At 40.8% G+C, this 14260-nt stretch overlaps 4 protein-coding genes and 1 long non-coding RNA gene across 5 annotated transcripts in view; 2 read left to right on the plus strand and 3 right to left on the minus strand.

Moving 5' to 3' along the window:
* Positions 1 to 1578: 1578 nt before the first annotated feature.
* LOC137578238 (serine protease inhibitor 42Dd-like) lies at positions 1579 to 2998 on the plus strand. Its single transcript, XM_068291907.1, has 4 exons — positions 1579 to 1600; positions 1680 to 2563; positions 2639 to 2783; positions 2851 to 2998. Exons 1-4 carry the CDS (start codon positions 1579 to 1581, stop codon positions 2973 to 2975), a joined length of 1176 nt encoding a protein of 391 aa, XP_068148008.1. The 3' UTR covers positions 2976 to 2998.
* Positions 2999 to 3449, minus strand: LOC137576856 (uncharacterized). The gene is made up of 3 exons (XR_011032326.1): positions 3428 to 3449; positions 3205 to 3363; positions 2999 to 3137 (listed from the first exon to the last, which is right to left on the minus strand). It is a non-coding gene; the product is annotated as an uncharacterized lncRNA (long non-coding RNA).
* A 1665-nt stretch (positions 3450 to 5114) lies between these two features.
* The window catches only part of pk (prickle), a 64113-nt gene continuing 54967 nt past the window's right edge, over positions 5115 to 14260 (plus strand). Inside the window, exon 1 of the mRNA XM_068289190.1 lies at positions 5115 to 5370. Within this exon, the coding sequence (XP_068145291.1) occupies positions 5333 to 5370 (38 nt within the window). The 5' untranslated portion in view covers positions 5115 to 5332. The remainder of the gene's footprint in view (positions 5371 to 14260) is intronic.
* On the minus strand, positions 5768 to 7461 carry LOC137576296 (serine protease inhibitor 42Dd-like). The gene is made up of 4 exons (XM_068289313.1): positions 7293 to 7461; positions 6329 to 7218; positions 6121 to 6265; positions 5768 to 6048 (listed from the first exon to the last, which is right to left on the minus strand). The coding sequence occupies exons 1-4, from the start codon at positions 7327 to 7329 to the stop codon at positions 5927 to 5929; spliced, it is 1194 nt and encodes a 397-aa protein (XP_068145414.1). The 5' UTR covers positions 7330 to 7461; the 3' UTR covers positions 5768 to 5926.
* nec (necrotic) lies at positions 9681 to 11731 on the minus strand. The gene is made up of 3 exons (XM_068289312.1): positions 11531 to 11731; positions 10014 to 11453; positions 9681 to 9953 (listed from the first exon to the last, which is right to left on the minus strand). The coding sequence occupies exons 1-3, from the start codon at positions 11544 to 11546 to the stop codon at positions 9817 to 9819; spliced, it is 1593 nt and encodes a 530-aa protein (XP_068145413.1). The 5' UTR covers positions 11547 to 11731; the 3' UTR covers positions 9681 to 9816.

A 14260-nucleotide genomic window follows, 5' to 3' on the forward strand; every position in this document is an offset into this window, starting at 1 on the left:
TGTGTATCTATAAAGACAAGAGAGCTTTGCGGTCCAACATCTCACGATCTTTAACATGTTTTGTCTCGATCAGTGAAATCATTCAATCAGAACGGTCGTTGGCAGGACCGAAACACACACAAACACACAGACACACAGGAACACTGTGAGGCAACATCAACTTGTTGTAAATTATATAAGGTTTAAGCCAAAAGCTGAAAGCTGGTTTTCGGCTTTTAAGGCAAAAAGTATTGCCCCCACCACATTTCTGGGTTGCTGGCTTTTGGCCTGATGGAAAGTGTTTTCTAGAGTTCCTTTAGAAATCAAGTACATAAGTCATAAAAAAGAAAGAAGAACCCTTTCCACACGGTAGCTGCCAATTTATGACACCAAAAAGAGAGAGAGAGAGAGAGGTTCTGCAATTTATGCATGACCATAACGAAAGGCCTTACCTTAGATCCTCGCAATTGGCTGGGATCTCCTTCATAAAGCATGTTTTTAAAATTCCATTAAAATTTATTAGCATTTCACACAAAATGTGCATAAATAACCCGAAAATGCGAAATTTCGGGACTTTTGATAAAAACGGGGACAGGCAGGCGGACAAACCGAACGGTGGTCCACATCGATCGTGTTGTTGTTTAATGATAAAAAATTGGTATAACGTTTTGCTCATCGTTGACCATGGCAACGCTTTTTGGTTAGTTTACTCATTGATGATCATGCTGCGATATGGTAGAGCAAGAGCTAAAGGGCAGACCATGAATTGGGAAGGGGGCGAATCTTACGTAAATTTATGTGTGCGTGTTGCATTTAATTGGAACGATGCTGGGGCTGGGGCTGGGGTTGGGGCGTTGGGACTGGTATTGGATTTGGATTTGGGGTCGCTGCCAGCAGTCGATAAACAATTTTCGTAACGGCTTTGTATTTGTTTGCTCTGCGTTTTGTTGTTTATGGATGCATTATCTAAACAAATACGAAAATAACTCATTAAAAGCAAATGCATAAAACACATAATTGGCCATAAAAATTAGAGTTTCGTAGTTAATGCAGCTTCCCCTCGCCCTTCTACCAGCCAACACAGCCATGGCCTATCCCCTTTGAGTTGTGCCTGTGTAAATAGTTTGACAGACTCCGAGGAGCGAGGAGATACTTTACGAGGTAGCTGAAACTCAAACAAGTGCAAAGGCAAAAGGCTGACTCAAGTGCAGAGCGAGAGATGGAGAGAAAATTATCTTGGGAGAGAAAGGTGTGGACTCTGAAGAGCTGTTCCCAGTATTCTTTTGATTTTGCTAGAATGATCCCAATATCAGCTCATCATTACAGTTCCTTTCTTTCTTTCTGGATGGCTCTGTGTGTCGGTCTGTCTGACCGTCTATCTGTCGGCCTGTTGGTAGGTCTACCTGACAGTCGTTCTGTTCGCTGTTTGAAATGCAAAGCGCATAAGAAGTTGCTGACTGTTGCTGCTGCTCCGCTCTGCTGCAGTCGCTGTTGCAGTTGGCGTCATTCTTAGGCGTCATCGTGATTCCTGGCCAGGGCTATAAATGACAGCTGGTGGAGCCTTTTCACTTTTAGTCTTGAGGTGTCAACGCCAGCGCAATGAGCTACCTTCACTTAAGCCGTAAGTAATTTTTGCCCGCCCCACACATACAATGTAAATTTTTTCGCATTTTATATTCTCTCCCTCATTTCGTTGGCAGTTTTGTTAATTTTAAGCCTGCTCTTTGTTGGTTTTGGGTGTGGCAATACCATCAAGGAGCGTAATCTGTTTGCCACCGAGCTTTTCCAAACTCTGGCCACTGATCGACAGAACGAGAATGTGATAATTTCTCCAGTCTCCATACAATTGGCTTTGGGCCTGGCTTACTACGGAGCTGAGGGTCAGACAGCCACCGAATTGCAGCGAACCCTTCATGCCTCTGCTAAGGAGAGTAAAGATGGCCTAGCCGAGAGTTATCATCGACTTTTGCATTCGTATATCAAATCGAAAACCGTTTTAGAGATTGCCAATAAGGTCTACACCCGGGAGAATCTCAAAGTATCGCCACATTTCCGTGAAGTGGCTGAGAAATATTTCGATTCCGATGTAGAGGGTCTGGACTTTAGTCGCGAAACGGAGGCGCTTGAACGCATCAATCAGTGGGTGAAGCAAAAGACTCAGGATAAGATAGAACATGTGGTGGACTCTCTGGATCCTGATACCAATGTGGCTCTGATCAATGCCATTTACTTCAAGGCCCGCTGGGCTCGTCCTTTCAACGACGACGATACCAAGGATCGTGATTTCTGGCTAAACGAAAAGCAATCTGTGCAGGTTCCGACAATGTTTGCCGACAATTGGTATTACTATGCAGACTATCCTGAATTGGATGCCAAGGCAATTGAATTATTCTTTGAGAATATCAACATGACCATGTGGTTCATTTTGCCCAATGAGCGCACAGGATTGCAGAAGCTGGAACAGAACCTGAAGGGTGTGGACTTCAAGCTTCTCGAAGAACGTTGGCAATGGAAATCAGTTTCGGTTTATTTGCCCAAATTTAAATTCGAATTCGATGCAGACATGAAACCAACTCTTAATAAGGTGGGCAGACCCTTGGATATAGAATGGTGGTAATCAATCGGTTATAACTTTCATTTTTCTTTTTACTCCACACAGTTGGGCATAAGTGCCATGTTCTCGGGAGCGGCTGACTTTAGTAATCTCTTTGACCAATCACCCATTGGCACTCGCATAAGCAAAGTGCAGCACAAGACCTTTATCGATGTGAATGAAATTGGCTGCGAGGCAGCTGGCATTAGTTGTGAGTCTCTACTAAACCCAAATATATATAATTCAAATTTCTATTTCTTACAAAACTTTCGCTTCAGATGCCGCCGGTGTGCCCATGTCGTTACCCTTGGATCCCAAGACCTTTGTGGCCGATCATCCATTTGTGTTCATCATTCGCGATCAGCATGCTGTTTACTTCACTGGGCACATTGTCAAATTTTAAAACAAGCACATTCTTCATAAGCATTACCCAATCAAAATATATCAAATTTAATTTTAATAATAAAATGTAAGCGAAAACACTTTACTTTCTATTAAACATCAAGAGTAGTACATCTTGGTACATGGTCACGGGTACAGAGTCCCATTGAAGCTACAAAAAATACTAAATAAGAGCAAGAGATAGAAAGCGATTAATATGGCTATCAGGACCTTAGAGTTTTAGACCTTACATCTAACGCCCTTCAGTTGACGATGACAGTTGAAATAGGCTAAAGAACAAAGTTCGGCATTGAAAAAGCAGCCATTGTAGGCACATGCCTCTGTAATATTAACTCCAGTGCAGTTTGAAATGCATTCCCCATGGACCCTGTGGACCAGGACAATCGAGGCTACAAAATGAAATCTTTTATGATTTCAAGTTCTAACAAAGAGATCGTAAATAAATAAGCTTACCACACAACAGAACCCAAAGACACTTCATTTTAGACTAATATTCTAGGTTATATTAAGAGCTTGACTTATAGGCATAACAAAATCAATTCAGCCATAGCTAAAGATCGTCTCCCTTTCCCCACGTGAAAAGAAATTTTATTTTATTTTCATCATTTTACGTGAGTTAAAAATAAACATGAAAACCAATTACAAAATTAAATATTGTCTTGTTCCATACGTGCGACCCAAAAAACTAAAGTGAAAATTATGTATCAATAATATAAAAAAAAAAAAAAAAAAACAGAAATATGCATTCGTTTATAACGAATTTTGCATGCCCTAACTCAGTTGTCAAATCTCTCAGTTACAGTCTGTCTAGTTGCAGGATTAGGATTAGCTAAATGAACTGTCAGTTGGACAAAAAAAGGAAACGAGTTTTCTGTTTAGTTTTACCCTTTTACCCGAGACATTTGTGGCATTTGTTTTAAACGCGCCTGCACCTGCACCTGCTGTTGCTCTTGCTGTTGCTCTTGCACCAAAGGCTTGAAGATGCCCCCTTTTTAAAATTCCACTCACACAAGAGATAAAACAAAAAATATAAAGTAAAAGAAATACACAGAAAAACTTGTCAGACAATTCTAACAAAGGGACAGAAGCAACAGCAGCAGGGCGAACTCAGCGCAGCGCTGTGGTCGGGGGTTGGCCGATGACCATCACCAGCGAGGAATTACAATTACAGCACATATGAGAAACCCCTTCTACAACCAACACTGTACCCAGTATTCTTAGTCGCCTCGTACCAGTATTTGCCGAGAGCAGCGGAGCCAGAGAGACAGCCAGCGCACGAGAGCGTGCGATCGAGATCGAGAGCAGTATCGTGGAGTTTGTTTTTTTTTAATTCGTTTGGGGAGTTTTACTCGGTTCCTCTTTGGGGCCGATCGACGAACGTTTTTAGTCTGCTGCGCGCCTCGCAAGACTACAAAACTCTTTCGGTTCGGCAAGAAAACAAACCTAAACGAAAAATTTTACTGCCTACTGGCCCATAGTTGCGCGTGCGTGTTTTTGCTTGTGCTGTTCGCTGTGGTGTGCCTTCTCGGTGTTGTCCCTCGTGTCCATTGTCCATTTTTTGCCGTTTCTGGCCCAAAGAGGCACTGCCCCCGCGTTTGCGTTTGCGTTTTTTTCAGTTTGCGGGCTTTTGTTGTGCTGTCTCTGCTGTTATCATGTCTTGAGGATCGGGGGCAGTTTGCGTGCCTGTGCTTTGTGCCAGGCTATGGCTATGGCCATGGCTACTTTATAAACGGCAGCCAGCCCAAAGAAAGCAACGAGTTTTCATATGTGTGTTTTGTTTTTGTGTGAAAATTCCAAAATCAGCAGCAGCAGCAGCAGCAGCAGTAGCCACATCGATTGCAGAAAATGTGCATCAATTATTTTAAATGGTCATATCCCACAAATATGCCCATTTATGTGCCCCAATCGACCCCTCCCCTCGACCATTCAATGCGCCGCGTCAGTGCGACACTTTCAGTAAAAATGTCAGTGCAATTAAATACCCCATCGTGTTAATCGAAAATATTTTGTTAAAAATTTTTTGCCACTTTGGCTGCAATTTTTCATATACATACATATGTTTCAATAAATCTCAACCGTATATATATATTGATACAATTAAGTTTTTATGGGCTCTGGAACCAGTTTATTTAGTGCTACAAATCGACAGGCAGGCACTCCACATAAAAATCTAACAAAAAAATCAAAAAGTGGAAAAAAAAAAACGCCTAAGCTCAAATTGTTGATTTATGTCGACGATTAAACAGAAACAAGCGACAAAATATCACAGAAAACGAGGAAAAATAATGAAATAAAAGCAAGCCAAAAAGGCTGACCAGGCAAATTAATAAGAAAATCGCATTAAAAAAGGATTTGAACATGGATAACACAAATCAAATGCATGTGGAACTCGAAAGGTAAGTTATAAATTTACACACACAAAACAAAAAGACCACAACAAACGATAGAGTTGCCTTTAATATGGCACACTTTCGATACCCTTTCATTGGATAAATAAATCGATTTTATATAGACCCTTATATTTAATCTAACCTTGAGATATTAGGGCTAACTACAAGCGATTATTGACCACTTTTTCCGATTCGTTTTAACTTAAAAAGTTAAAATACTCTTAAGACTTCATACCAAAATTCGATTGTATTTAAGAAGTGTGTCTCAAATTCAAACCAAGAACCAACTTTATTTTGTTTTCTTTTTAATCCTTTTATGACGTTGCCAAGTGAATAGCAAATTCAATATGCATCCTTTACTTTTCTGGTGTACAAGAGTATATTGGATTGGATACCTGAAATGTCAGTTTAACCATTCATAAATTTATTTATCATTTGGCTGAAGCAATAAATTAACATTAATATTGTATTCATTTTGCATTCATTAATGCCATACACGAAATATTTATTTAATTTGCACCTCACAAATTATTTGAAACCTGATTGTAGAGTGCTCTAGAGTCTAGACATAGGCATAGTTGGCAACATGACCCATAAAAACAATCGAATCTCGAAATTTGACAGCAAATGCAAATGGATGGTCAGCCTCGAATTTCTTTGAACGTGAGAAGAGACCCTTGAGAACTGTCATAAGAAAAGAGGAAATTCAATAATTGTTTTGTGATAAAACAAAAATACTTTGTAGTTTTTGCTTACCGCCCTGTTCAAGAGACGGCTCCACACCAGCCTCAGAGACCTCCACATGGGCCTTGTGCTCGAAGGCATTGATGAAATGACTGACGAACATGCGGTACATGTTGCTGAAGTCACCATTTCTGGAGAACATTGTGGTCACACCCAACTAGAAAATAATTACTCATTAGTTTTTGGAGAATAGAAATGTGGAGTGTTAGGGGCAACTCACCTTCTTAAACGGTTGCTCGAGACTAACACCAAAGGTCACACTAAATTTGGGCAATTCGACCTCAACCTTTTGTTGGGTCATCTCACCTATTTCGGCTATTAAATTTTTGCCCACAAGATTCTGTTGTAAGGCTCTGAGACCATCCTTGCGGTTGGGCAGCAGCAAGAGCATTGAGAATTCGGCATTCTGATAGGGCAACTCCAACACTTTGGCATCCAGGCTACGGACTTCGGCATAGTTAAAGGTATGCAATGTCCACATGGTGTCCACTTGCACCGACTGACCATTGCCGGTGGCGAAAGAACGCTTCTTAGTCTTGTCCAATTTGAATGATTTTTGCCAGACACCCGCATACGATAAACCATTCACAATGACCCCCTCGGTGCGATCATTGAGCAAATCAGCATTCAATATGTCGGTGATCTTTCCATTTGTCTTGGTTGCTATGGCCCTATTGATGCCATCGGCTGTGCGCTTATTGTATGGTGGATGGAAGTCCAATTTATCAATATTCGAATCGAACTGACGTTGCGCCACATCGCGGAAGGCGCCCTTGTATTCGAGATTCTCGTTTATGTAGATATTGTTGGCCAGACGTAGATTGTTGTCACGTGTCAGTGATTGCTGGAAGCTGCCAAAACGTTGGGCCACCTGCTCCGCATCGCCGGCCCCCAAACGTAAGCCCTGCTGCAATTCGCTGGCAGTCTGACCTTTAGCCCCATAGAAAGCCAAGGCCATGGATGTTTGTATGGTGGCTGGAGCAATTACTACATTCTCATTGAGATGATCCGCTCCTACAGCATTATAGAGATCGGCAGCCAGCAAATTACGTTCCACTGAACCATCTACAGCTCCGGGTGTGGTTTTGGCCGACGATAAAGCCAAGAATACTGTAAAATTACAAGGCGTTAAAATTTCATAGTCTTCTCGAGTAGATCGACTTAATTTAATTGGCGGGGCTTACGTAATAGGCAATGCAAGCCGCTCATGATGACAGCCATGATCGCTTTAAGTTCTCTATATAAATATATATGTATATTTCTGTGTTTAATTTTGATGATGTTTGTCTCGCAGATAGGCGTAGCCTGAATCTTTTTTATTGCCGTCTCTGAGCTCGACGGAATGTGAACTGAATTAACTACCGCTGGCCATACACTTTTGGAGGCTGATTTCGACTTGAAGACTCATAGATTCGCTCTTTCAGTTTAGCAGCTGAGCTCGTTTTGTCTCACTGTTTACACATTATTTATCACCTTTGGTTTTATTTCGTTGTTTATTTGATAAGGCGATAACCTTTTCAGTTTGACTCACATTGAATTTAAATACACATTTGTACACGAATCTCGGGATTAGATGGCAATGTTTACTACATATGTATATGACCAGCCAGAAGCAAAACCTTGTCATACCCTATGGACACAGAAGAACGGATGATTGATTACCAAGGGTGCAGCACGACGGAAAAGATTAGCTCCAAGCTCCAAGCTAAAACAGAGAGACAGCTGGTTAAAGTTAGGTTTTCTCCTAAATAGATATTCAATTTGCTTTGGACTTAAAAACCAATCACTGACAAAGTCACCAAAGTTTTGATAATCGACAATTGAGAAGAATTTCCCACTGTACCTAAATACTGTCTGGACTAGACTGGCAGTCACATTCACATGAGAAAATAAGAAAAACCTTTTATACCTGAATAATATATGCGACTTACCGCTGCTTGAATCCGTTGTTGATCCTATACATCAGTTTCCCTCTTTGAAGGGCCATTAACTGGACCTCCAGTTTGTAATTCATCTATGCAAACATAATATTAATAATCTTTGTCTCTGTCAGTGGCGTAGTAACGGGGGGGGGGTTTGGGGATAAAACCCCCCCCGAAAATTGGTTCATTTCTTATAAAATTGATTCAGCCAAATCAATATCTTTGATCCTAAAACATGTTAACCCCCCAAAAAATTTTCTGGCTACGCCACTGGTCTCTGTCGATTCGAAATTCAAAATCCATCTTTAAAAATGCACTAAATATCACTTGAAAGATGCGAAAACGTCCGATTTGACCACGTTTTCCTTACGTTAACCATTTCACGACCTGAACATATCATATCAGCTCTAACTGAAAGGATTTAGTCCTTCTGGTATATAGAATAACATAAGTCAAAGTCACTACCGGTCAGCTACTTAAAATCAATCTATCGAAACTGTAAGTACCGAACAGTCTTGCGAAGTTCATTTCATTACTTCCTAAACACACTTCCTCATTTGGTAGGGCTTGATTAGGGCCAAAGATTCCTGTGAGAATATTCATGGTAAATTTGTATTGAAATTGGATTTTAGATTCTTCACTCCCGCACTAGCAGACGGTTGGATTACACATGTTCTTTCCCGGACTGACAGTAGGGCACTAAGTGATACTAGAACAGCGAGTCGTAGAACTAGAAGTAGTCTCCAATAGTTGGCCTGGGTCATGCTCTCAGTTTGGGGTATTCCAAGCTTAGAATATTGATGATAAAAATCCCACAGAGAACTAAAACAAAGTCATTCATGGAAATTGTTTACACACGCGACATTGAGCCGGTTTTTTCACATTATTTTAATGATCATAATAAAAAAAAATCTAAATACAAAAGCTCAAGATTAAAAAAATCTTTCCTGACAATGGCAAAGAGAGGGAAGTAGAGAGAAAGGTTGTTTTAGAGAGAGAGCGGGAATATGGGATTGGGGGAACAAGTGATAAGGCCAAGACTTGTTTACATTTTGAGAATTTAGCATGCTCTCCCTTTCAGTTCTCTTTCTTATTCTCTCTCTCTTATCTTTCTCGCTGTGTTTGAGAAAACCTTGGACCGACCGTCCGTCTCTTAATTCAAATCAATTAATTATGCCCACCTTTCATCGGGTTATTTCAATTACTCATCTTATCTCAGGCATAATAGATAGCTCGATCTCTTGATCCTCTGGACTGGGCATTCCCCCTCAACTATTCCATTTGATCCAACATTCGATTGCACACGAGGAAGCTCTTGGCTTGCTGTTGTTTTTGAAAAATGATTTATAAAGAATTTCAAGTTTTTTTTTTTTATTATTTATTGTCGATATGTCCGGAGCAGAGGCAAACTGTGACTACAGGCACAGGTCGGGCGATAAAGTTTGCATTAGCATTAACAACATTTCAAGCAATTGGCGTCAGAAGTTGCCCCTGAGGGGCTCCCAAAACGGGTTTGCAAACCTGGGCAAAACCATTCGCTGGAAAAGGCACTGAACACAACTGATTTAAAAATATGTGATGTGGGGCAGTTGTAGGGGAGGAATCGTGTCAGCTGCGGCTGCATAATCAGTGAAAACCAAAAGCAAAAGGTTATCGTAGGTGAAATTCGGTTTTTACTTTTGTTGTTTTTGTTTGTGTGGAAAAGTCTGAGTATTAAGTTTATTTTATTTTAATCATAACTTAGGGCTACGAATGAGAGTCAATGTGGATAAGTAATAGACACACTTTATGCCACCTGTGTGGGCTGCACCACATGTCCAATGAAGAGCACTGCTTCGGGTGAGCGAATGGCAAAAATGAATGGATGATCGGCAGTGAACTCGTGCGATTTGACGGGCAGGGAAAGAGGCACAAACTTGGCATCTGCAAAAGAGACCAAATATTAGTTTCTTGTTGTCTCGCAAGGAGAAGAATTTCACTTACATGAAGATGCAGAAGCCTCGGAACCAGCCTCGTTTACATCGATGAAGGCTTTTTGCTGAATTTTCGACACCATTGCACGTTTGTCCAGCATGGCATCCACTTGTGAATTGCTGGTGAACATCTCTTTGACACCCAAGCTCTGCAATGGCTCAGTCATATCCTGCTCGAACTCAATGCGGAATCTGGGTATCCTGACGGTAACCGTTTCCCTACGCAACTGAGCTGCTATGGCATTCAAATCGTACTCTGAACGTGCCAACTGACGTTCCAATTGCGACAAGCCGTTCACTTGATTGGGCAAAATGATCAACATAGATATCTGAGTGCCGGCATAGGGCATCTCTAAGGCAGTGGCATGCAGGTCAGGCAACTCGGCGTAATCGAACACATCGTCGTTGTACATCATGGCAACGTTTATAGCAGCTCCATTACCCATACGGAACTTGGCCGGCGTGGTGTCTCGAGTGGAGAACTCGTTGGCCCAGCGTGCCTTAAAGTAAATGGCATTCAACAATATAGCCTGAGTCTGATCATCTATTTCACTTTGGGTGATCAATTTTTTGATGGTGTTCCTGGTACGGTCCTGCACCCAGGCGTTTATGTCATTAGCTGAATTACGGGGATCCTGAGGATTGAAGGTTTCAATTTCGGTATTAAAGTAGGTCAGGGCATATTGTGGAAATTGTGGATTCGGTTGACCTAATGCTGGATTGTAGAATACTTTGCTGGCCACAATTATCTCAGCATTTTGCAATTTCTGCAGATTGAGCAATGCCAGGAAATCTTGCGACACTTTCGTAAAGTCAGCGCTAAAGATGCCCGCCTTTTTCAGTTCGTCGAATGTCCGGCCATGAGAAACAATATAGAGCATGGCCAATTGGGAGTGAACCATTGCTGGCGAGTACACCATATTCTTTTGCTGAGCTCTAGCCGCAATCGGCTGGAAGAGTTTGGAACTAAACTGCTCCATGTAGTTTTCTTGTGCAGGCGGTCTTGTCGGACTGGTAGATACAGTGGGCAGAGAAGGCCCACTTCCAGAACCGGATGCATCTACACCCTGAACACGCGGAGAGTCGTTAGCAGTGGGACCATATTGTTGATTCGGTCGGACATTATTATTCGGTTGGACGTTATTATTCCATTGTTGATCCCATCCTCCAACTGGACGCTGCAGGTCATTAGCTGCAGCTGCTGCTGCCGGAACTGAAGGCATTGCGGCGGCTGCTCTCGGCACTTGGTCCTGTCTTGCTACTGGCGCCACTGGCTGTTGTTGAGGGCGGCGTGTCTGTCTTCCAGCCGAAACTGGGGCTGGTGAGGCTGGCGCTGGTTGATCGAAGGAGGATCTTAGCCCCAATCTGGGTTGATGACCGGTAAATATTTGTCCCGTATAGAAGGCATCGCCCTGTACATAGATGAGATAACCCACTAGCAAAAGAATCGCTAGAAGTATTTCAAGTAATAAATAATTTTAAATAGATTTTGCCAATCATTCGGTAGGTCTCCGCTTCCGTCCTTACAGTATTTACACGTCATCTTTTAGGCTAACTTGTTCTCCGTTCTCCGTTCTCTTGTTCCTTTTTTTGTAATTGTTTTCTTATTCTAGTATATATACTAGTTTTTTTTCCTCGTCCGTCTTAGCGTTGTGTGGAGATCAGCTCTTGGTCAGCTTCAATATAAAACTGATCAATGCAAAAACCAACATGCTGAACCAAACGCAAACTTGAACTGAGCAGCGTATTGAGCGACTGATATTATTGCTGAGATAACCGGTCTAGAATGCCGCAGCTCCGTTTCCAGCGCTCTGGTCTCTTGGCTCTGGCCATTGGGGGGTTCTCTATATGTTCTCAGTGGGTGCGCCGAGGCAAAAAAGAAAAAAATACAACAAAAATATATACGAAAATCCAAAACCAGTTGCCTATGCGGAGAGCTCTCTCCCATTTTTTTGCCCCATCGCATGGCAAGGCATTGTGTGGAAGGGGCAATAAGTGCTCGACTTGAGCTTGGAAAAACCCCGGCATTGTTGATTCTAATTACATAAAGAAATATACACATATACAAACTTATATATATATATATAAATATGCAATATGGCTACCGACTCGATCGGGAATCTCGCATTGTATACGTGAGAGTTTGCAACGAAACTCATTGCCAGCGGGCAGGTTTTTCCCTCTCAGCTTTTCCGCGAGGGAGTATAAAGGCATTCAAAGAGACAATGTTCAATGACTCATTAGCCAATCAATCGAAATACATGTAATACAAAATATTTCGTTTCGCTCACGAGAATTTAAGCAAAAAGATAAAAAAAAAAAACCTGTTGAATCTGTAGTTTATTTATAGAATATGCAGCTCTCACAACTCCACGATTTCCTGATGAATTTTCCCATTACGTAAAAGAACTTTGCTGACATTTTTATGCTTTCGAAGAGTGTTTAAGAATTATTACTTCAGACCATTTCGTAACATTCCACATAAATATTAAACACCGAGAACTAATTAAATATTCTAGAAAACCGAAAAGGAAATCTAAATGGAAGATAAAACTGGAGAAAATTACACACACACACAAAGACCTCACACACGGTCCGTCCCCCAACCGCTGCACTCGTCTCTCCCTGTTTCTTTAGTTGCATTCAACATTCTTAATTATGTAAAAATCAACTAACGAAATGCATTTCATATCAGCACTCCAAACACAAACATCCACATACTCACACTCACACAGAGAGTCATACATTTGACCCAATTGCACGGCCAAATGTGTAAACATAATTTACTCCAATTAGAGTCCGCCGCCTTATTAGTGAGCCACGCCTCTTGTTGCAATGGAAATTGGGGCACAAGTCCGGAGTACATCGCAGATATGACTATGAGCACGAAATGCAATCAATAAATTCAACTCGTTGTCCAGAGTCAGTTCCACCGAGTTAATTGCCATACATCAGGTGGTTCAGGAGCTTAGAATGGTTAGGGGAGGGAGAAGTTTGGAAGAGGGGAATGGGTTGAATGGGTTCAGGTTTCGATGGCTTTTCCCGTCGATTGATAACACATTGAGAGCTACGCGTTGAGTTGGGAAGGGAACAAAAAAGGTTTACACACGAAAAGATCCAAAAGAAAATCGTTGAGTTATTAAGCACTTTGCATTGTATAAATTGATGTTATCGTTACTTTTAATCTCTATTCAAAGATAAGTACTTTTCCTCAAGGCCTTGTGGAATGCAGTGGACTCGCCTTTTTAATAATTCATATGATCAAGTAGTAAAAAGTTATATATGAGTATACTTGATAATTGTATGTTTAATGAAATATTTCATTATAATTAACTAGAATACGTCATAGCAAATATTGTAATTCATTAATGTAAAGCACTTTGTCATTATCCAAGTAAATACTTTACTTTTCTAATGTGTAGATAGAACAAAAGAAATTCTCATTTGGAAAGATAAATAAATGGTAGGCCTTGAAAACTTAGGATAAACATTAGTCTTTAATATGCAAACTAAATTCCTGCTATTGCTACTATCTATATGGACTTATATGAAAGTTTTGTTGTTTGGAGTATTGAATAGTTAATGTTTTATATACTTTAACCATTCGCTCTTTTCTATTTAAGTGTAATTATTTATATATCATAAGTCATAAATTATATAAATTAAGTAAAGCCTTTTAAAAGTTATACAAATTAATGTATGAACCCATCCCCAAATCCTTCAAATCTTTCGCAACTTCTGTAATAAGCTAAGATTGCAATTTTTGACTGACTTTTTAGCACCCCACAAATTAGGCTAATTCCCAAAAACTTTAGCAAAACAAAAGTTCGTAGCAAATGTCAGAGCAATGTTGCTGCAATTTGTATGCAACATGTTGCTCCTGTTGTTGTGGTTGTTGTTTAAAGCAAAACCACAAGGCAATTTGTTGGCCACAGTCGGTTGCATGTGCACAACAAAAAGCACACCAGAAGACCGACAGAGGGAGAGACACATTTAATTAATTTACATGTTAAGCCAGTCGAGCATTAAACAGAGACATAGCGACAGAGAGAGGGATAGCCAGACAGACAGACTGATTGACTCAACTGATGGATACGTACACATATGTATGTAGAAAAGTTTGCCGACGACAATATAAAAGGCGCGAAAAAATATGTTTGGGGGCAACTTGCTAAACAAATCGCATTAAATTGCATACATTTGCCGCTCGATTTGCCAGCTTATATGGGGATAAACACATACGTGTGTGTATGTGTA

The sequence above is a fragment of the Drosophila tropicalis genome, unplaced genomic scaffold, assembly GCF_018151085.1.
Source record: "Drosophila tropicalis isolate 14030-0801.00 unplaced genomic scaffold, ASM1815108v1 contig_593, whole genome shotgun sequence".
NCBI lineage: Eukaryota > Metazoa > Arthropoda > Insecta > Diptera > Drosophilidae > Drosophila > Drosophila tropicalis.